The sequence below is a fragment of the Marmota flaviventris genome, chromosome 7 (assembly GCF_047511675.1).
Source record: "Marmota flaviventris isolate mMarFla1 chromosome 7, mMarFla1.hap1, whole genome shotgun sequence".
NCBI classification, from domain to species: domain Eukaryota; kingdom Metazoa; phylum Chordata; class Mammalia; order Rodentia; family Sciuridae; genus Marmota; species Marmota flaviventris.
Genome location: NC_092504.1, coordinates 119,224,779 through 119,248,252, shown reverse-complemented (window position 1 = coordinate 119,248,252; position 23,474 = coordinate 119,224,779). Strand labels below are relative to the sequence as shown.

The window sequence follows — 23,474 nt, the reverse complement described above, 5'->3', positions numbered from 1 at the left end:
GAGATCAAGGGACAAAAGGTCTCTAGGAGCCTGAAGAGCATTGGAAAGAATGGTATCAGAAAAATGGAAGGAAACAGATGGGTGGGATCAATAAGCAAGACACTGGAGCATAAGATTTTTGATGTGGAAACATTACAATGCTGAAAAGGTACATATTTTTAAAACAGGAATAGATAAACAGAATGGCAGAAAGTGTCACCAAAGTTAAGGCATTAAGAACTGAAAGGTGGGGCCGGGTTGTGGCTCAGTGGCAAAGCCTTTGCCTAGCATGCATGAGGCACTGGGTCGAGCCCCAGCACCACATAAAAATAAAAACAAATAAAATAAAGGTATTGTGTCCATCTAAAACTAAAAATATATATACATATTTACAAAAAAACTGAAAGGTGAGGATATTACAAGGAATTATCCACAATGAATGTGTTCAGTCCTAGGGAAACTAAGTCTGATATGAGGCTGTGAACCAAGAGTTCACACACTAAGACTAAAATTATATAGTACAAATTTTCATTGACAAGAATTTCAATAAAATAATTTTTACTCATAATTAAATGTCTATGTTCCTGTCTTAAAATTATTTTAAAGTAAAAATTACTAAGATCCTATAATAATTAACAAAATACTGGACACTACCACACAAATACTAACAATATAAGGTTATAAAATTATAGACACAAAAATTTTAAAAACTACATCTTCACATAAACCTTTTAATTATTCTGAAACTAAGTTAACAAATATAAAATACCAAAGAAACAAGTTAATAAGTATAAGACCAGTCTGTTTTGTGTTAATATGATTACTAAGATTAAAAATTCATCCCTAAAAAACAAATACCAAATGTCTTCTTTGATATAATGAGAGCAACTAAGAACAGAGCAGGGAGGAAGAGCAGGAAGAAAAGATTAACATTAAATAGATACATGAGGTGGGATGGAAAGGGAGAGAAAAGGGAAATTGCATGGTAATGGAGGGAGACCCTCATTGTTATACAAAATTACACATAAGAGGTTGTGAGGGGAATGGGAAAATAAACAAGGAGAGATATGAATTACAGTGGATGGGGTAGAGAGAGAAGATGGGAGGGGAGGGAGGGGGGATGGTAGAGGATAGGAAAGGTAGCAGAATACAACAGTTACTAATAGGGCATTATGAAAAAATGTGGATGTGTAACCGATGTGATTCTGCAATCTGTATTTGGGGTAAAATTGGGAGTTCATAACCAACTTGAATCTAATGTATGAAATATGATATGTCAAGAGCTTTATAATGTTTTGAACAACCAATAAAAAAAAAAAAGAAAACTAAAAAAAAAAAAAAATTCTGATCTTTATTTAGAAGATTTCAAACTCATTAAAAATCAAGCAGCTTATTAAAAATATCCATTCTTTGCAATTGTAGATAAATACAAATACTTATCCTATTTAAATACAGAATAAGACTCCAAAGCCTACTGAAAGCCAACAGTCACAGGGACCACAAACCTAAGATCGAACATCTACAAATGTTTGGTAGCCATGTGCTTTCTTCCTTCACAAACGTCTAGTAAATACATTCTTTGATTTGGGGGTGGGGGAACCTTGCCAATATCTACTTATAAACTCACAATACAGGTCACAGAAAGAACAGAGTGATATGGTATGAGATTAAAACCATCTGACTAATTAAGAACAAGCAGTCAAGTATAGGTTTTTCTTAATTTAAGAGCAATCTGGAGGACATTTAACATCATTTTGCTTTGAAATCTGAGATGGCTGAACAACATACATACATACATACATATATATATATATATATACATATATATACATATATATATGTAATTCTTTCATAGGTTCTTATCTATAATTCTGTTTTAAATTATTTGGCTCTTTAGTATCTTTCTGTTTGTGACTAGGGCTGGTTTATCAGTAATTTGATGTATTTCAAAAAAATTATTAGACAATTGTGAGGAGAAACAGTAATTTCTGATTTTGGCAAAACTATAAATAAATGACACACTGTAAATAAATGCCTTTACTCTTATACTAATTTTATGGGTCAATTGGGCTAGGCCATGATACCCAGATATTTGGTTGAAGATTAATGCTAGATGTTTTTGTAAAGGTATTTTTTTTTGGGGGGTGGGGTGAGATTAACATTTAAATCATTTGTGAGTAAAGCATTCTCCATAACAAGTGGTGGGCCTTATCTAATCATTTGAAAGTCTTCTTAAAAATAGGCGAGGAAAAAAGTGACTTCCTTTAGAGGAAAAAGAAATTCTGTCAGTCTGCTTTTGGACCTAAATTGCAACATCAACTCTTCTTTGGCTCTACAGCCTACCTCTAAAGATTTTGGACTTCTCAGCCTCCATAGTCTTGCAGCCTAGTTCATGGAAATTTCTCTGTCTGAAACTCCCTTACACACACACACACACACACACACTCACACACACACACACTCACACTCACACACACTACTGGATCTGTTTCTCTGGAAAACTCTAAAAAATACATTTCTTAAGTATAATAGTCATTTCTGTCTTATAATAGCAAATAAAGGATATGTGATAAGATTAATGTGGGAAATTTATTATAATGAGACGATTAGTGACTCTAGCTGATCATTTAACAAAGTAGCTATTAAACTTTGTGTCATAAAAATCTTTTAAACTCCCCAATATGTAAATGGAAGGTATGGTGCTTTTGTCTGTGGTGGTTATTTTGAATTAAATGTTTTACATGTCTGTGTTCCCAAAAATTCATATGGTAAGGCTGCACGAACCCCCAGTGTGGCTGAATTGAAAATGGGGCACCTAAAGCAATAATTAAGGTTAAATGAAGTCATTAAAATGGGACCCTGATCCAATAATGTTGGCATATTTATAAGAGACACCAGAGAGTTCATTCTCTCTCACTCTCTGCCATGCAAAGTCATAGAAAGAGAACGTCCAGCCCAAAAGAAAAGCCCTCAACAGACACCAACCCTGCTGTTACCTTTAGGCTGAACTTCCAGTATCCACCAATGTACAAATATAAAAAATAAAAAGTTTTTTATTGTATAAGCAGCCCAATCTATTGTATTCAGTTATGGCAGCCCAAGAAAATCAATATGATTTGGAATTAGGAGTCAGAAGAGGGGGGTGTGTGTGTGTGTGTGTATTTTATCTGTCTGTTCTACAATTCTGGGGATGAAACCCAGGAAGCTCTACCATTGAGCTACATCCTAGTGCTTTGTGCTTTTCATTTTGAAACTGGATATCACTAAGTTGCTGAGGTTGACCTCAAGTTTGCGAATCCCCTGCCTCAGCTTCCTGAGTTGCTGGAGTTGCAGCCTTGCTTCACCACACCCAACAGAAGCAATATTTTAAAGGGAGAGCAGAGCTTCTCTTGAATAGCAATTGTATACTCCTGCTCTAGGACCCAAAGATAACTCTGCTGACGTCAACCTTACAATAGTACTCAACATAGAAAATAGTGAAATGATGTATCTGTCTTTACTCCTCAAATAGTAATAAAGAATGTTGGGCATAGTGGCAAATACCTGTAATCCCAGAGACACAGGAGGCTGAGATAGAACGATGAAAAGTTTGAGATGAGCCTCATCAACTTAGTGAGATTCAAAATAAAAAATACAAGAGTACTGTGTTGAATCCCCAGTACCAAAAAAATGTCACTCAATATAGTCTCCAAGGTTCATTTAAAAAGCAAAATAATGAAATAAATGTGTCTTATATCTTAACTCACATAATAATGTAAAGTCAAATACTACTTTTACTACTTTTCATATTTAAGAATCTTTCCAGTATTTCCAAAGTAGCCCTTATTTTAATTAAGACTCTTGCTGTAGTAACACTTACCGTAACCCATTCCTTTGGTCAAAAGCAGGAATCATAGAGTTAGGATGCTCTGACATTAATGCAACAAGCAGCTGTAGGACATCCATTAGATTGTCATCCTATTTAGAAATGTAAAAGTAAAAAAATGAGGAAAAAGCAATATATATGAATACTTATAAAACAGAAGAAATTTAAACTTTATAAAAATAGACATATCTATAATACTTGTTTTGCACAAATTGTTCTCTTTTTTAAATATTTATTTTATGGTTGGACACAATACCTTTATTTCACTCATTTTATTTTTTACATGGTATTGAGGACCAAACCCAGGGTCCCACCAAGATGAGCGCTCTACCACTGAGCCACAACCCCAGCTCCCAAATTGTTCTTAAAATACTTTCATCTATATAAATCAAAATGCACATCATCAAATAGCCATGTAATTTCTTACTCTGAGAAACAAAATATCTCTTATAATGAGTCAAGATTTCCCAAAGGCACATTCTCTAGAAATAGTAGATTTAACTTAGTGGATTTCTCCTATCCCCAAGGAAGGCTCACATGTCACTAAAACTGGGAGAAGAGAGGAAACTAAGTCGTATTTTTTATTATAGAAATACATATCAGAGTCATTAACATACTAATAAATGTGAATCTGGTGATAGTGTTAGGGGCAAAAGGTTATAAATTATTTCCTAAACTTATTTAACCTAGACACTTTGTTCACCATGTCTCTTAAGAAAATAGCTCTAAAAGAATATTTTTTGGAAAATGTTGACTGGATAGCTCTTTTTTTGTTTTAATAGTTTTTAGTTGTAGATGGACACAATACCTTTATTTTATATATTTATTTGTATGTGGTAATGAGGATCAAACTCAGTGCTTCACACATGCCAATCAAGTGCTCTATCACTAAAGCACAACCCCAGTCCTGGGTTGTTCTTATATATTATCTGTTGTCAGTATTAAAGATTAAGATGGCCCTAAATGTTCATTACTGAGTCAACATACTACTACACAAATTAAAATTTGGTAATATTTATAGAATATCAGCACAGGAGCACATGTGAGTTCTGAACTCCAAAAAAATCTTCATGAAAATCCTTCACAGCCTTTGTTGGATATTCCATTAAGTATACATAGGGAATACTGACCCAAAGGAAAAAAGGAGGCAGGGGAGCCGCTATCACAGGTTCATTCATTTGGTTGTCTTGACTTTAATTTTTCCTTTAGTGCTTTTGAATTTTTGCTATAAAAGCTACTATTTTTGGTAAGTTAAGTAGATAATCTAGAGCTGGGGCACTGAGCCTCAGGAAAAATATTATTTAGAAGACCTGAAAGATCCCAGAATTAAGACACAGAGAAAATAAAGGACCATTGTGACTTCCAATTATCTCTTATGAATTCCTTTATTTGTTCCCTTAAATGATAAAAGACAAAATCACATATAATAACAGGAATTTCAATAGAAAACTTGTCAACTATTATTTCTGGTCAGGAAAATCTAAAAACATAATACAACATGGTACTCAAGGGAAAAAAATCATAATCATTAATGATTTTGAACCAAATATGATCCAATTAAGAAATTTAAGCCATTTTTTTTTAATGGAGGCAATTAACCACTGAGCCACATCTCCAATCCTTTTTTGCATTTTATTTAGAGACAGGGTCTCACTGAGTTGCTTAGGGCCTTGCTAAGTTGCTTAGGCTGGCTTTGAACTTGAAATCCTCCTGCCTCAGGCTCCCAAGCTGCTAGGATTACAGGCATGTGACACTGCATCTGGTTTAAGCCATTATTTTACACCCTGATTATTAACAAACATAGGTCAGACCATTACCTTTCAATTATTAATAATTTTAAAAGTATATTTATTAATTCACAAGGTAAGAATTTTGAATTATCATTTAAAATAAAGACATAATAATTCTATCCATTTCTAAACTTTTAGTTTTTCACACCTTGATTTAACGCAAAGAAATCTAAGTATAACACTTTTTTTATATATATGTACATTTTTTTTTAGTTGAAGCTGGACACAATACCTTGATTTTATTTATTTATATGTGGTACTGAGGATTAAACCCAGGGCCTCACACACCCTAGGCGAGTGCTCCACCACTGAGCCACAACCCCAGCCATAACACTTTTTAAAGCCTTTCATGATTATTCTCAGAGCCGTCCTGTGGTAAGAAATGATTTAAATAAAAGTTGCTAGAATTTAATTCCTAAATAGACACCCTTACTTCCCATTACAATTATATGATCAATGAAGATTTACTGTTTTTACCCTTTAAAAAGTTCATAATGAAGTTTCAGAAAATAAGATCCCAAAATATGAAATTAAAATATTACCTCATGCATTGTCAATAGGTAATTAAGAATGGCCTGCAGTTCATCTTCTTTCACTCCAGAATCCTTCAGAAAAATAATATAAGTATCTGATGCTTACATATGAAAACTACTTTTAAAAGGGAAACTACACACATAGATTTGTCAAGTTTGTCAACTGTTTTAAAGGCAAAAAGATACTGTAATATAGAATCTATATTCAAAATAAAAATTTCAGGAAGCATAATTCAATCTTCAAGACTGTGTAGAAATCAAATGAAATCTGACATCAATACCTGTTTTCAACACCATATATGAAAGCCTCTTTGGTAAAGCTACAGAATCCTATAAAATAGCCAAAACTAATAAAGTTATGATGTTACAGTAATTATCCACACCTACCACTCCTCTAAATACAGAAGACAAATTTTCTACTTAAAATTAAATTTGGAGTAAAGAGTATAACTAAGATAAATGGTCAAGTACCTAAAATATGAAGAATAATTTTGCTTGAGAACACTGAACTTTTAAATATGAGCTCAGTATGAAAATTTTCAACATTCTTTATCAATATTTTAATTGTAAAACAAAGCTGCAATCTCAAATACACACACGCACACTCACAGGTTCACTTGTCAAAATTTTATCTAGCAGCTAATAAAGAATATTGAATATATATGTATAAGAATATAGAACATATTCCTTAGAAAACTTGGAATGGAACCACCATTTGACCCAGCTATACCACTCCTCAGTCTATACCTAAAGGACTTAAAATCAGCATACTATAGTGACACACCCACATCAATGTATACAACTACTCAATTCATATTAGCTAAACTGTGGAACCAACCTAGATGCTCTTCAACAGATGAATGAATAAAGAAACTGTGTTATATATACAAAATGGAATGTTACTCAGCATTAAAAGAGAATAAAATTATGGCATTTGCAGATAAATGGATGGAGTTGGAGAATATCATGCTAAACAAAGTAAGCCAAAAAGACAAAGTCCAAATGTTCTCTCTGACAAGTAGACGCTAATCCATGATTGGAGGTTGGGGGAGGGGGTTGGGGACCATCATGGGAAGAATGGAGGAACTTTGGGCAAAGGGGATGGAGAAGGGGAGGTGGAATGGAGCAGGAAAGATGGCGAAATGAGATGGGCATCATTACCCTCGGTGCAGGTATGACTGCACATATAGTGCGACTCTACATTGTGTACAACCAGAGAAAAGAATAGTTGTGCTCCATATTTGTACAATTAATCGAAATGCATTCTGCTGTCATGTATAACTAATTAGAACAAATAAATTAAAAATATAGAATATATGTATATTAGAATACAGAAAATATTCTAATATAGTATACATAAATATTTATTATAATTTATATTCTAACATAATACATGTTTTAACATAATATTTAATATGAATATATACTATATAAAATAGTATATAATATAAAAAAGAAACAAAATTATGTAATAAAATTCTAAATAAAATATAAGTAACAAAAAAATTACATATTGCTACCCTATAAAAGCAAATGCCTTCTTTAAAAATATTATTAAAATTTATTTTACCTATAATAAAATGAAGAGAAACAAAATGTAATCAATTCTAACGGCCAGAACTCCTATCTGGTACATTTATACAAGAGCACTAACTCTAAAAATCTGATTGTCAGTACAAGAAGGCCCTAAAAATGAAACATATGGCCAGTGTCAAGATTAGTACCTGGTATTTAACAGAAACTCGGTATATATTTGCTGAATGAAAGAATGAGAACACTTGAGATCTCATACAGATTTTATAACATATACTATAATAATCAATCTACAATTGTGCAGTAACTTATGTTCATATGTGTCTCAACAGAAACAAAATTTTTAAAAAGGAAACAAACATCATTCAAAGATTATTTCAATGTCTAATTTCACTAACAAAGAAAAACCAAGCCTATATTTTATATGAAATGATCAGCTACAATACATAGTATGCTACAGGATAAGAAATATGAACTCACCTTCATGACTAATTGCTTAATGAACATCAACAAGAATGCTCGTAGAGAAAGTATTTCTTTTTGATTAGGTCGTGGTCCATCTATTAAAAAGAAACAAGATACACATATTTAGTATTTCGAAGACCTCAAAGTGATCTAAATATTAAATTCTCATAGCCAATAGCTTTTCCATTTACTTACAAGAAACATAAAAATTTTCTAAAGAGTGACCTCCCAGCCAGGTGCGGTAGTGCACATCTGTAATCCCAGCAGCTGGGGAAGCTGAGGCAGGAGGATCACAAGTTCAAAGCCAGCCTCCTCAAAAGTGAGGTGCTAAATAACTCAGTGAGACCCTGTCTCTCAATAAAATACAATTGGGGATGTGGCTCAGTGGTCAAATGCCCCTGAGTTCAATCCCTGGTACCAAAAAAAAAAAAAAAAAAAAAAAAAATTGAGTGACTTCCCCTTCTATGCCCCTCAAAAGAAAAAGACAAGCATTCAATCCCACACGCAATTGTACACACAATACTACAAATGCACAAAACAGATTGTGCTGAAACTACAATAAAAAAGTCTGTACTTTAAGTAGATCAAAAGATTTCAAAAACATAAAAATGAAGTGACAAATGAAATTTGTGTTCAATAATAATGTACACTTTCATTTTAAAAGACTCTGAAGGTGTTAATAAGGTAACAAGTTAAAAAAGGAAAATCTAAACTTTGAAAATTAATAATATATGTGAATTCAAAATGAAAACAACTTTTTCTCTTATAGCTATTACAAAAAAAAATCTCAAAAAGAAACATGCCTCACCACACAGCATTGTTCATGAAGAAGGAAAACACTATGCTGACTACCTCTGACATCTCAGCCTCTGCTTAAAAAAGTCCTTGGTAACACATGGCTCACATTAAGTCAATTTTCATGTCTCAAACATATAATTCTCAAGTAAAAAGCTTTTGAAACCAAATACCCATTGTTCTAAGATCTTAAGTTTCGTACCTGTTTGCCTCATATATTCTACAATCCACACCTCCCATCACTATTTACAGCTAGCTAGTTACTAGACCACCAAGGCACAGGACCACCACGTCCTTAAACAGATCAATTAAAATAGGAAGAAAATTGTTTAAAATGTGTTCCACATGATAATTCCTAGACAAAGAACAGGCTAAAGATTTAGAATAGAATCAAGAAGTCTCTTCAGCTCTCTCATGTGAAGAATGAGAGTTTCCCAGTCACTAGTTAGTTATAAAATGAAGGTCAGAATACAAAGCCAGCACCCAGGAAAAGACATGATACATCCAGAGCAACTTTAAACCATCACCAGGAAATTCTGACTTGGCTTTACATCTGCCACACGCTTGCCAGCTTAAACAAGTCATATAACTTTTTATGTCCTCACAGCTTTCTAAAGTAAAGATCCCATTTTCTTTCTCAAAAAAAAAAAAAAAAGAAAAAGAAAACTGAGTTTATTTTGAAGGGGACTTAAAAAGTACTATATAAATATGAAATGTGTCTTTGTATATTTAAATAGCCTTTGACTAAGATGAGGACATATCTTGTTTGGCTCCTCAGCATCTATTTCCTGATTTCAAACCACAGCCCTTCAATTTCATCAAGGGACTGAACCCATTCTTACTCTCCAAAAAAGTGTTCTGGGTCATCAGTACAATAACTGCCACAGATATGGGAACATGCTGCAGTCAGAACCACCAAGTTGCAAAGAGACTGAAAGAGACTTTTGCTGAAAATACTGGATATAGGCAGATTGCTCTGTTGCAATTAAAGCTGGAAAGATGTGAAGATAGACTGCTGCTGGCCACTACAAAGGGAAAAAATATGCTAAAACAGCCAACACAGAAGAAAAACTAGTAGAGAGGCAAATTCTGGACACTGACATCAATTTGTACCTCAAACAGTCACATGACATCAGCGGAAAAACTCATTTTTTACATAGCCAATTTGAAGATTTTGCAAAAGTTCAAGTTCTATTTTCTCCCCTTCCATAAACTGCTGACATGATGAATGAATATTAACCTTTCATTGAGTCAGTCCTGACTAATAAGAAAAACATTACTGTGATTTTATAATAATTTCATTATCTCTATTAGAAGCAGATGCCCCCTACTTCTTTAAGAAATATCCATCTCCCCAAAACACTGTTTTCAATGAATCCCAGCACCAATACCAGCAACAAACTAAGAAATTTCTTCTTATTTGCAGTGCACTATAAATATTTTAGTCATATCTGCTACCCAAACAATTTATATGGGCACAAGCACTGTTCTTCCATATAAAGAGCAAGTTATCAACTTGTGGCAAACACAGGAAACAAACTATTAAAATTATCTATAAGATTAAAATAAAATTTTGCCATAATGGTTTATAAAAACTGCACAATAATATGATACTATCAAACATCCTGATTTGCTATTGGGATAACACATAGGCAAGGAGGATATACCTAATCCTTTGGGGGTGATACCACTTCGGTCTTGGGGATTCACTGCCCAATAGTAGTACTTCAGTGTGTGCATGATGAGAAGCACTGTACCAACTCTGCGAATCGTATTATATATGTTGACTGTACCAATGAATTCAGTAGACAAATAAGTATAGAGCATCAGCTGAACCTACAAAGTAAAAAATTAAAAACTTAAATCAAAGAAGCCCATCAGCATTTTATCCCATTTCCAGTAACACTTGTTCCAAAAAGATACTGAGCTTGATGATAATCCTCAGGACAGATAACACTCTACACTGAGACACAAGCATATATACACCTCACAAAATCAAACCAGTAATTTCTATTTTTACAGTAGCATTATAAAGTAAATACCCCCATTATATCAAATTGTACAACACTATTCCATGGAAATAATTTTGCCATTTAGCAACCAGCAATTATTCATGAGCCTGAGTAACTTCTTTATAATAAACCAACTACCTGTAAAGTGCACAGTTGTTGGGTTTTTATTGGAGGAAGGGGTTGCAGTAGGGGTTATGGGGGATTGAACTCAGGGAAACTTGACCACTGAGCCACATCACCAGCCCAATTGTGTATTTTACTTCAAGACAGGGTCTCACTTAGTTGCTTAGTGCCTTGCTTTTGCTGAGACTGGCTTTGAACTTGAGATCCTTCTGCCTCAGCCTCCAGAGCCATTGGGATTATAGGCGTGCCCCACCACACCCAGCACACAGTTGTTTTAAAAGGCTAAAATTTTCTTCAGAAAATTAGAAGTTATAACAACTCAAAGGAAAAAAAAAACAGTAGTAACTCAAAAGGAAAAAAAAACAGGAATAATCAAAAGCAAAAGCAAGAATCCACAGAAAAAAAATTTAGCTAGGCACAGTGGGCACACACCTGTAATCCCAGCAGCTCAGGAGTCTGGGGACAGGAGGATCACAAGTTCAAAGCCAGCCTCAGCAATTCAGCAAGGCCCTAAGCAACTCAGCAAGACCCTGTCTCTAAATAAAATATTTTTTAATAAAAGCCAGGGATGATGTAGCTCAGTGTTTAAGCACCTCTGGGTTCAAGCCCCAGTACCAAAAAAAAAAATTGAGAGCTTATCTTGAGAAATATTTATTAGAAAAATAGAATTCTGTTATGATATTTCATTACCACAAACACTTAAATCTAGTATTTTCATCATAAAATTCCAATTCTTATACATGTATATCATTTCTCTCAGGAAAGGATTCTTTGGTCTCATAAATAGACTAAATACATAAGAACTTACATGTTTATATTAGATTCAAAATAAGCTCTTCCTATATCAGAAAAAGGATTAAGTTCTTTCCATTATTACATAGATCACTTTAATATAAAAGTCCAGTAAAATTGTGCCTCTAAAATTCACCAAAGCTATACTCCAGTACTTACTGCAGCACAAAATCAGTACTGCTTTTTTTTTTTCTACTCTCATCTTGAAATCATGAATTTCTCATTTTATTGCTAGTGAATGCATTTTATAAACTGAATAACTTTAAGTAATATATATATATATATATATATATATATATATATATATATATATGTATATATGTATATGTATGTATACACACACACACACACTCTACCCTTGGCCACAGAACAAATCACTCCTGATCATTTACAATGGAACATTTGTTATATTATCTTCCTGGACAGTGAAGGCATTTTCATTTTCAACCCTCCAAGATACCTCAGTGTCCCCTTGCGGATTTCTTCAGAGAGTGAAAATTAGGTACCTATATTTCAGATATCCTACAAATAAACAATCAAGGTCAAATGAATTTAAGAATCAATTAGTAATGGTAAAATGTGACAGGATCTGAATCATTTAAAAGAGGGGCTGAGAAGACCACTATAGTTTAGAAAACTATATATATACTAAGATTCAATGATTGCTGAAGGGTAATTTTTTTTTATGTAGCTACTGCTATTTAAATGGATAGGTCCTATCTATTTGTCCATGAAGCAATGTAAAATTTCCTATGACATAGTTCAAATTCTTAACCACTTGATTTCAGTCATTCAGCAAACATTTACAACTACACACACACAGCGCTAAGTTACTGGTATACAATGGCACATACACTGGCCCTCAGTAGCTGAAATACACTTGAGAAGAAAATTACACATAAACGTAAGCAAAAAATCAGAGACAATAAATACATCTGCAGAAACAAAAAATCGTCATGAGGGCTGTGGCTGTGGCTCAGGGGTAGAGCACTTGTCTCGCATGTGTGAGGCCCTGGGTTCAATCCTCAGCACCACATAAATAAAATAAAAAGGTATTGTGTCCACCTACAACAAAAAATATATATATATATTTTTAAAAAATGGTCATGACCTAATTAGAGAATAAGCTTTAAATACTATAAATGCAGAGGCCAGAGGAACTATTATAGGTAAGTTGAAATAGTGAGGAAAAGCTTCACCAATTGAGTAGCAGGCTTCGAAGATAAGGAGTAAGAAAGGCAGACAGAAAAGAAGAAATTGTAAATAAGGAAAATAGTGGTTGAAATAAAAGTATTCCCTAAACCTAGAACAGTGGTTCTCAAACCTAACTACACATTATAAGAATTAGAAAACATTTTTTTAAAATACTGATTTCTGAAGCATACATCAGACTAATGAAATAAAAATCTAGGATGGAGGGAGTGGGATTCTGCTTCTGTTCTTGTTTTTAAAAACCTCCTCCAGAGCTGGGGTTGTGGCTCAGCAGGAGAGTGCATGCCTAGCATGTGTGAGGCATTGGGTTCAATTCTTGGCATCACATAAAAATAAAATAAAGGTTAATGTGTACTAAACAACAAATTAAAAAAAAAACCCACCCCCAATTGAGTCTTTTAGCAGCCAAGATCTGAGCTTCTAAACTAAAATATCTAGAGAAGAGAACTGTTAAGAAGGCTTAGAGCTATATAAGGGACTACATTCTGAAGATAATGGGAAACCATTCACAGCTTTGAAGCCAAGAAATGATCTGATGAGTGTGGTATGTTAAGAACATAGAGGATGGGGCTGGGGTTCTGGCTCAGTGGTAGAGCACTTGCCTAGCATATGTAAGGCACTGGGTTAGATCCTCAGCACCACATAAAAGTAAATAAATAAAATTAAGGTACTGTGTACATCTACAACTAAAAAATAAAGAACATACAGGAAAGAAACATTTACCAAAAACTTTTTTAAAAACTAATAAAAAGTTTGAACAGCCAACAATAAAAAATTAAAAAAAAAAAAAAATTCAATGACTGGTTTCCAATGTGTCCTGGAGTTTGGTAGAGAGAAACAGTTATGTTGAGGAAGATAATGTTTGATTAATGAAGATTTCCATTGATAGTTTGCCTATTCATTATTTTTTAACCATAGTGTGAAGTTTGATTTTTTTCTCATTTTATTCCAAAATTTCTCTTCTATAATTTTATTTTATTTATTTAAAAATGTATCTTGTTTTTCATGGACATAAAATAATTGTACATACTGATAGAGTACAATGAGGGTCTTGATGCATGTGTCCATTAAGAGACAAATTGCATCAGGGTACTTAGCATATCCATCAATTCATATGTTTGTTCGTGGTGAGAATATTAAAAACTTTCCTTCAAAAAAAAAAAAACTAATAAAAAGAACAAAGAATAAAAATGAAATAGAACATTCTGGCAGATACGTGATTATAACCAGTCAAATAGAAAACTAGAGAAAGTTTACTAAGAATTATACTATAGTAAAAGAAAAATGAATAGGATTTAATAACAGCACAGATGAATGAAGACCCTAAGATTATAAACACCATAAGCTAATTATGAATAAACCTTCCCTCATTCACTCATTATAGAATCCAATAACCATATAAATTAGGTAACTCAATCTTTCTCCATAGATCTGAATTCTATGAAGGTAAAAATCAGGTCTATCTTGTTCTCCACTCCACCCAGGAAGAAGCAGTCACTCAACAAATACTTGTTGAGTAAACAAAGGACCATTATAGATAAGAAAATTCATATTTCCTGTTAGGTCATTAAAATTTTTTTCTCTGAGCAGATCTAAAATAAATGAAAATTATGAATTACTGTTTCCTTTTCCAAAAACAAAGTTTCATTCATACAGCCATACCTTTGACTTAAGTAACCAGAGGTAGATTTACTATGAAGCTAATGAAGCTTAAACTTTCAACCACTCATCAATGCATGCTCCTTCTAAGATCCTAAGTGTAGTTTTGTATGCACTCTATTGTATTCTTTTTTCTGAAGGAGCTCACTCCCACCATGACAAACTATATGACTTTCAAGCCAACAAAATTTGGATCTGCCCTTTGTTATAATTACCTTTATAGTAAAGTAAAAGCAAAATGAAATCCCTCATGGATATACAAAGCAGATGGCTGAAACAAAAGTAAGTTTATTATCAATCTCACAAATTCTAAAAAGGAAATTAGGAAAAGTTATTAAAAAGTAGAAAGAAACTGAATGTAATATTATAAATCTAAAAAAATCATGCAATGATCTTAAAAAATATTCCCCTACAAGTAAGTACCTAATAAGAGGCCTTCTGACCACTTCAAAAGAGACATGATACCTTACAAATATGCTGGTTAGTAAGACAAAAAAGTGTCTAGTAAAAGGCTGAAAAAGTAACTTGAAACAATCCTTGAAAAGAAATAAGACTGAAGGTCATGAAAAGCGAAAGAGGTCAAATTTAATCTGGAGATAAAAAGCTACAACCTCCAGCTGCCTCCTCTGATTATTTCCAAATGGCAATCTGAGTCAGCAGCTGCTTTTCTCTTTAACATTTGAAAAGACCAGCTGAAAATAAGATATTATTTAATTCCAGAAAAGCAAGAAAGTATTCATACATTTTTTTCTGACAACTAGAATAAGTATGTGCTATTCCAGCCTAAACAATGATACTGCAAGTGGACGAAAAGGAGGAGGAGGACAGAAGAAAATAAAGGGTTTGAAATAACATGACTTTTAACAAAAATTATGGATATAATTAGGCAATTTAATGAAAATTTTCCTTTGTCAAGTTTGTTTGAAACTACCACTACTAAATTTGTAGGATGATTTAATACATCCATCAGAATTTAATAAAGACTTTTCCCAGACTTTACCACAAATTCATTTATATTCACATAGAAGTAATGGTTTGCTATTAAAGTGCTAAAAATACAATGTAGGTACAAATAAACATGTCTTTATCATCTGAATTAATATGAAATTTAAATGAGAGAGACTAGTATATCCCACCTCCAAGGAAAGAGTGACATTTCAGCTGCACCAATAAGAATGAAATGAAGAGCTGGGCATGGTGTCACACCCTATAATCCCAGCAGCTCAGGAGGCTGAGGCAGTAGTATCGAAAGTTCAAAACCAGCCTCACCAATTCAATGAGGCCCTAAGCAACTCAGTGAGATGCTATCTCAAAATAAAAAACAAAAAAGGCTGGGGATGTAGTTCAATGGAAAAGCACCCTTGGGTTAAGTCTGCAGTATCCCACCCCACAAAAAATGAAACCCAGAGTTCATTACATTGGTAAAATGCAAAAGTATATAAGGAGATACAAAGAGTGAGAATAGGGTAAACTGTTAAGGAATGGAAATATCTCTCTAACTCTCTCTCTCTCTGTATGTGTGTGTATACACACACACACACATACACACTACACGTATATATACATGTATATATGTACATGTATATATAGTGTATACATGTACATATATACATGTGTATATATTTGCAATAGAACAGAGCTACATACTTACATCAGAATTGTCTAAATTTGACATACTTAATAAACAAAATCTCTCTTAAATAAAACTTTATTTAAAAATAATTGTGCAATGTGATGATCATTATTATCCAAAGTACAGGGATGAAGACACGAATTGGTGTGAATATACTATGTATACAACCAGAGATACGGAAAATTGTGCTCTAGATATGTAATAAGAATTGTAATGCATTCTGCTGTCATATATAAAAAATAAATAAATAAATAATAAAGATCATAGCTCAATTTTGAAATAGAATAACATTCATTTACAAAAAGGGAGAGAGAGAAGAAGGGGAAACATATTGACTTCCAAATTTTCCTGAAAAGCAAAAAAGCATACTTAGTCAAAAAAGGCAAACCACTGAATCTTACATAATATTATGTAAAAGGGAAAAAAAGAATATCCTCATAATTATCATTCTCCTCAAGCACAAAACCTTAGCAAAGATAGTAAAACAAAATCAATGTATTTGTCACCTTGGCTGGGGTATGAATCCATATGGCAGGGTTAAGAAGAATGTGATCACACAATTGCTTCAGTAAGGGCATCCCATTCTGAAGATTGCTCAAATATTTTGAAAATGCAAGGCAAAGTTCAAGTACTGCTCTGTTGACATGGGATTTGGAAGACTGCAAAGAAAAGTAGTTTAAAGGTCACACTACTAATTCAAGCAAGGTAAGTAAATTACAGGCTGTCAACACACACAAAAAAAATTGGCCCACAAACTTATGCTCAAAGTCAAAGAGGGCATGAGGCTCCCTACCACACTTCTTTAATACAAGAATAGATACAGGGTAAAACAACAAAATGTTAATTTAATTAATTTTCTGTTAACCAAGGAGACATGTTTGTCGACAGGGATTTCTTAATCACTTAGGAAACAAGTACATGAACCACAAATAAAGAATCCAAATGGTAAAATATTTCTTATTTACCTTTTCAAGACTATATCCTATTACCAAGAAGCCTTTACAGGCAAGCATCTGCTCCTGCATAGCAATCGAGTTCTTCAACAGCTCCATTATGAAAGCCAACAGGGTTGAACTAGAATTTAAAAAAAAAAAAAAAAAAAAAGGCAATCATTTGAAAAAACATATTCTATTTAAAAAATTACATTAGATATATGTAGCCTTCTATTTATCTCAATAAAATATTCTCTGTATCAGGGCCAGAGATACAGCTCATCTACATGAGCTAACGCCTAGTATGCTTAAACCTGGGTTCAATCCCCAACACCACCCACACACACACACCCCAATAAAAATCTCAATTTCAAAGAAATTGCCATTCTACCAAAACAGCCTCCAAGATTATTGCAGAACTAAATTTAAATTTTCAATGTATAATTAGGATCTACTCAAATACCTATTTCATATATTTTGTCATACACATTAATAAATGAATGACTTAGAAACAATATGCAAGTACACATTATATAGAGAAAAATGAACAAAGCACAAAACAAGTAATAGAACTGGCTAATAAAAGTACAAAGTATATTAAGGACTTAAAGAATACACTTAGAACCTGGGCTCAGTGACACACACCTGTCAGCCCAGCGACTCAAGAGGCTGAGGCAGGAGGATCTTATGTTCAAACCCATCCTCAGTAACTTAGCAAAGCCCTAAGCAACTCAGTGAGACCCTGCCTCTAATAAAATATAAAAATTGGCTGGGGCCGGGCTCAGTGGCACATGCCTATAATACCAATGGCTGGGGAGACTGAGATAGGAAGATCTAGAGTCAAAGCCAGCCTCAGCAAAAGTTGCTAAGCAACTCAGTGAGACCCTGTCTCTAAATAAAATATAAAAAAGGGCTGTGGATGTGGCTTGGTGGTAAAGCACACCTGGGTTCAATCCCTGGTACCAAAAAAAAAAAAAAAAAAGAATACACTTAAATAAGCAAATGAATTCAATTTTGAAGAGCCATTGGTTAAAAGGAGGAAAAAAGTAAACATCCAAAGGTTTAAATCCTCAAAACATGGTAGGGGTTCTAAATGGCCTATTGTGAACTGAGCAGAGGTATATGAGCGAAGAAGATAAGAAGTAAAGTTAATTTGGAGAAAACTTGTAAGATCCCTGAATACTAATTTAAGAAATTTGTTCACTCCAGACACTCTTCAAAATTTTTAAACGTGACAGGGCTACAACCATGCTCTACGACCTACAATATTTAGAGATATTCACAAGGAAAAGGAATAAGATCAGCTGCCTCCTTTTTAGCAACTATGGGAGATTCCCAGAGAGAGAGCAAGAGTGGCAGCCAACCTCCTCCTCCACATCAATGCTTTAGCTGCTGACAATTCCAATAAAGACACCAAAATGTTTGAAAAAAAGAAGAGGAGGAGGAAAGGAAGAAAAAAAGAAACTTAGCCCTTTTAGAGAATAGCATAAAGATATTCTATGACCTATTGGTAATTTAATTTTAATATACTAAATATAGCCAGCAAGCCAGGCAAGGTGGTGCACAACTATAATTCCAGCTACCCAGGAGACTGAGGCAGGAGAGTCAAAAGTTTAAGGCCAGCCTGGGTAACAGTGATACCCAATATCTATATAAATATATAAAAATTGGCAAATACTAAACTCAATAGATCATTTCTTCTTAAAATTTTTTTTCATAGCCTAATAATCTGGAGAACATTCCATCATTAATTATATATGTTAGTAATGGGTTTCAAGTTGCGAATTAAAGGAGAAATCAAAGACAATATCAAAAGAGAAGGATAGAAAACTCATTTACATTTCTCAAATAATAAATGAAACATAATTATTCTACTATGGTTAGGTTCACTAGAAGATGCAGCCAGGAAAATTTATTCAGCCATCCTCTCGCATGCTTTATAACTCATCCTGGAATTCAAATGCCTTTGCCTTTTCTAGACTCAACACTATAACACAGAAAACAAAGTGCCAAATGTATAATCTAAATTTTAAAAACAGACTTAAATCACCTCATAACACTATTAAAGTTTTTGGCTTTTGATTGTATACATGATTGAGAAATAAAATGAAAACCTAAATTCTCATAATAAATCCCTGACAGCTAAAAACTTAAAATATTTGAAAAATGAGAGCATAGCTGGGCACCATGGCACATGCCTGCTGATCCCAGTGGCTCAGGAAGCTGAGGCAGGAGGATCACAAGTTCAAAACCAGTCTCAGCAACTTAGCAGGGCCTTAAGCAACTCAGCAAGACCATGTATCAAAATAAAAAATAAAAAGGGCTGGGTATGTGACTCAGTGGTTAAGTGCCCCTGGGTTCAATCCCTGGTATCAAAACAAAAATATTAGAGAAAGAGTGGCAGGGGGAGAACAGACAAAAATACAGACTTTTTTAAAAATCCATTATTTGGGCCAAGGAACTGAACAGACACTTCTTAGAAGAGGATATACAATAAATCAACAAATATATGAAAAAAGTGTTCATCATCTCTAGCAATTAGAGAAATGCAAATCAAAACTACTGTAAGATTTCATCTCACTCCAGTCAGAATGGCAGCCACCAAGAATAAAGCAACAATAAGTGTTGCCAAGGATATGGGGAAAACGGCACACTCATAAACTGCTGGTGGGATTGCAAATTGGTGCAACCACTCTGGATAGCAGTATGTAGATTTCTTGGAAAACCTGGAATAGAACCACCATTTGTCCCAGCTATCCTACTCCTCAGTCTATACCTAAAGGACTTAAAAACAGCATTCTTCAGGGACACAGCCATATCAATGTTTATAGCAGCACAATTCACAATAGCTAAATTGTGGAACCAACCCAGATGCCCTTCAGTAGATGAATGGATAGGGAAACTTTGGTATATATACACAATGGAATATTACTCAGCATTAAAAGAGAATAAAATCATGGCATTTGCAGGTAAATGAATGAGTTGGAGAATATAATGCTAAATAAGTGAAATAAGCCAATCCCAAAAAACCAACGGCCAAATGTTTTCTTTGATATGAGGATGCTGACTCATAATGGTGATGGGGGATGGAATGGAGGGGGCTTTAGATAGGACAAAGGGGAGGAAGGGGAAGGGAAGGGGAATGGGGGTAGACAAGACCGTAGAATAAGTTAGACATTATTACCCTAAGTACATGTGTGAAGACATGGATGGTGTGAAAATACTTTGTGTACAGAGACTTGAAAAATTGTGCTCTATATGTGTAATATGAAATGAATTATATTCTGCCATCATATATAACAAATTAGAATAAATAAATAATTTAATTTTAAAAATCCACTATTGCCATTAATAACTTTATTCTAAAACATTTGCTGCTTTTAGAGCTTTCACATTTCCTAATGACAAAACAGAATTATATGAATACTATTGTCATTGATATGGATTTATCATGCCATTTATAAAGAAATACCATTTGGGGGCTGGGTTTATGGCTCAGCAGTAGAGCACTCTCCTCGCATGTGCAAGGCCCTGGGTTCCATCCTCAGCACCACATAAAAATAAATAAAAGTTATTGTGTACAATTACAAAAAAAAATATTAAAAAAAGAAATACCATTTTAAAGAAAATATTTTGACGCTATAATAAATGTGAAAGGCAAACAACAAATGCAGTTCAATAAAGATGAAAGTAACTCTCACATGAAATTTAAAATAAAAGACACTCACCAGATTGTCAAGTCAACTTCATCAGATAAATATTGCCTATAATCCAACTGTGCAAAAAGTGGAAATAGCACTTGTACTCCTCCAATTGAATGCATAGCACTTTGAATGGAATGTGTTAAAACTGCCTTCACATCCTTGAAAGAAAAAAAAAAAAGATACATTCTTAAGTTTCAATGATTTCTTTTCCAAAACAGTTTAAAACAAAGCACAATAGTAAATGCAGAAACACTAAAATGTGGCATTCCATGTGTTCAAGATAAGCTATCAAGTACACCCCAATAAGTCACCAGAATTGCCCATAGATATATTCTTAAAAGATCACAGTAGTACCTGGAGCATGAGTGCATGTGGGGAATGAACAAAAATCGAAGGGTTGTCCTTGGGAGAAGATTCGAGGCAAAGCTGGGCATCGGTAGCCCGCGGGTTATATGTGAAGGCAATGGCACTGGAGAGTTTGCCATCATACAATAAGAGTTTGTGATGCTCAGCAAGGAAAAGATCACTTTCTGCTTTAAATTTAAATGTACCCTATGAATTAAAAAAAAAAAAAAAGAATAGTTAAAGTGATACATCACAAAAGAAAATCTAAATACAAATCACCACAGATGTAAAAATTTAAGGAGACATGCCATTGATTATTTTTCTAACAGTATCAAATAACAGAGCCCTCCAAAATACTAGTTTTTAACCACTATAAATTTCCCTAAAGGTACTACTTGGTGATTCCTTTAAGTTTTGACACATTATGTTTTCATTTTTATTTGTCTCAAGATATTTTCTAATTTCCCTTGTGATTTATGCCCCATCAGTTGTTTTCTAGTCTAGTTCCATTATGGTCAAAAAAGATACTATTATTTCAATTTTTTAAATGTATTAACACTTGTTTACACAGCCTACCACATGATCTACCAGAGACAATGTTCCATGTGCACTTGAGAGGAATGTATATTCTACTTTTATTGCACTGAGTGTTCTGTATGTGTCTGCTAATTCCATCAGTCTAGATTGTTGTGCGAGTCCTGTTTCCTTATTGATCTTCTGTATGTTGTTCTACTCATTATTTAAAGTTGAGTATTAAAGTTTCCTACTCTCATTTCATTACTCTGTACTTCTCTCTTCAACTCTGTCAAGATTTACTTCGTCTAGTCACACACCACTTAACAACATTATGATCAATGATGGAATGCACATATGGCAGTGGTCCCACAAGATTATAAAGCCTAGGATCACAAAGCTGTCTTAGTTTGTATAAATAAACACTGTAAATGTATTAACAGTAATGAACTATACAATTCAAATTATTTAAAATGGTAAATCTATTGTGTATTTTACCATAATTAAAATTTGTTTAAGGGCTGAGGATATATCAGGATGTAGCTCAGTAGGAAAAGCACTTACCCAAAGATGCCCTACATTCAATCCCCAGCAACACAAAAAATTGCGTAATTAAAAACAACTGAATAATAAAAAGACAAGTAATTGAAAAATGGGTAAAGGATCTGAATAGGTCTGTAAGCAAAAACGATAAACAGTTTATAAGGAAACAAAAATGATCTCAACATCATTAATTATTAGGGAAATACAAATCAAAACAATGAGGTATCACTTAATACCCACTAGGATGACCACAATCAAAAAGTCCAATGATAACACATGTTGAAGAGTACATGGAAAAATCAGAATCCTCATACATTACTGTGGGAATGTAAATGGTACAGTCAATTTAGAAAACAATCTATAAGTTCCTCAAATATATGATCCAGCAATTCCACTTTAAATAACAGACCCAAATAAAGGAAACATAATGTCCACATAAAAATTCATACACAAGTGTTCATGTCAGCATTACTCATAAGAGCCAAAAGGTAAAAACTAAAGTCCACAAACTAACAAATGGATAAACAATGGAATACTATACAATTACGAAAATGAATGACATTCTAATACATGCTAAAATAGAGATGATACTTGAAAAATTAGGCTTAGTGAAAAAAGGCCAGCCACCAAGGACTACATATAATTGTATCCACTTATTGCCACAATATGCAAATCTGTAGAAACAGAAAGTAGCTAGAGATTGCTAGGGATTGAGAAGAAAGGGAAATGAGTAATGACTGAGGATTAATATTAGGATTTCCTTTTAGGGTAAATAAACTGTAGACAGTGATGATGGTTACACAACTTTGTGATAAAAACCAATGAATTATATACATTAAATGGGCAAATGATATGTGCTAGACTTTGGAACTAGAACGTCCTCTAGAGGACATTTCCCTTGTGATTAAAGGCTTAGTGCCCAGCTTAGCACCCTGGGAGGCAGTGGAAACTCTAAGAGGAGGGACGTCAGCCCCTTCTCCTCTTTTTCTTTTTCACATCACAGGCATAAGGGGTACAGTTTTGCTACATGTTGCTGCCTTGTCACA

General features: G+C 33.7%; 1 protein-coding gene across 5 annotated transcripts in view; it reads right to left on the bottom strand.

The window, feature by feature from the left end:
- Lrba (LPS responsive beige-like anchor protein) overlaps nucleotides 1-23,474 on the bottom strand; it is a 701,372-nt gene that overhangs the window by 567,274 nt on the left and 110,624 nt on the right. For all 5 annotated transcript variants that reach the window (XM_071614622.1, XM_071614623.1, XM_071614624.1 and 2 more), the window contains exons 9-16: nucleotides 21,382-21,579; nucleotides 21,052-21,185; nucleotides 17,357-17,465; nucleotides 16,898-17,050; nucleotides 10,628-10,796; nucleotides 8,181-8,260; nucleotides 6,177-6,239; nucleotides 3,839-3,936 (exon numbers count right to left, since the gene is read on the bottom strand). In XM_071614622.1, the coding sequence (XP_071470723.1) occupies nucleotides 3,839-3,936; nucleotides 6,177-6,239; nucleotides 8,181-8,260; nucleotides 10,628-10,796; nucleotides 16,898-17,050; nucleotides 17,357-17,465; nucleotides 21,052-21,185; nucleotides 21,382-21,579 (1,004 nt within the window). The remainder of the gene's footprint in view (nucleotides 1-3,838; nucleotides 3,937-6,176; nucleotides 6,240-8,180; nucleotides 8,261-10,627; nucleotides 10,797-16,897; nucleotides 17,051-17,356; nucleotides 17,466-21,051; nucleotides 21,186-21,381; nucleotides 21,580-23,474) is intronic.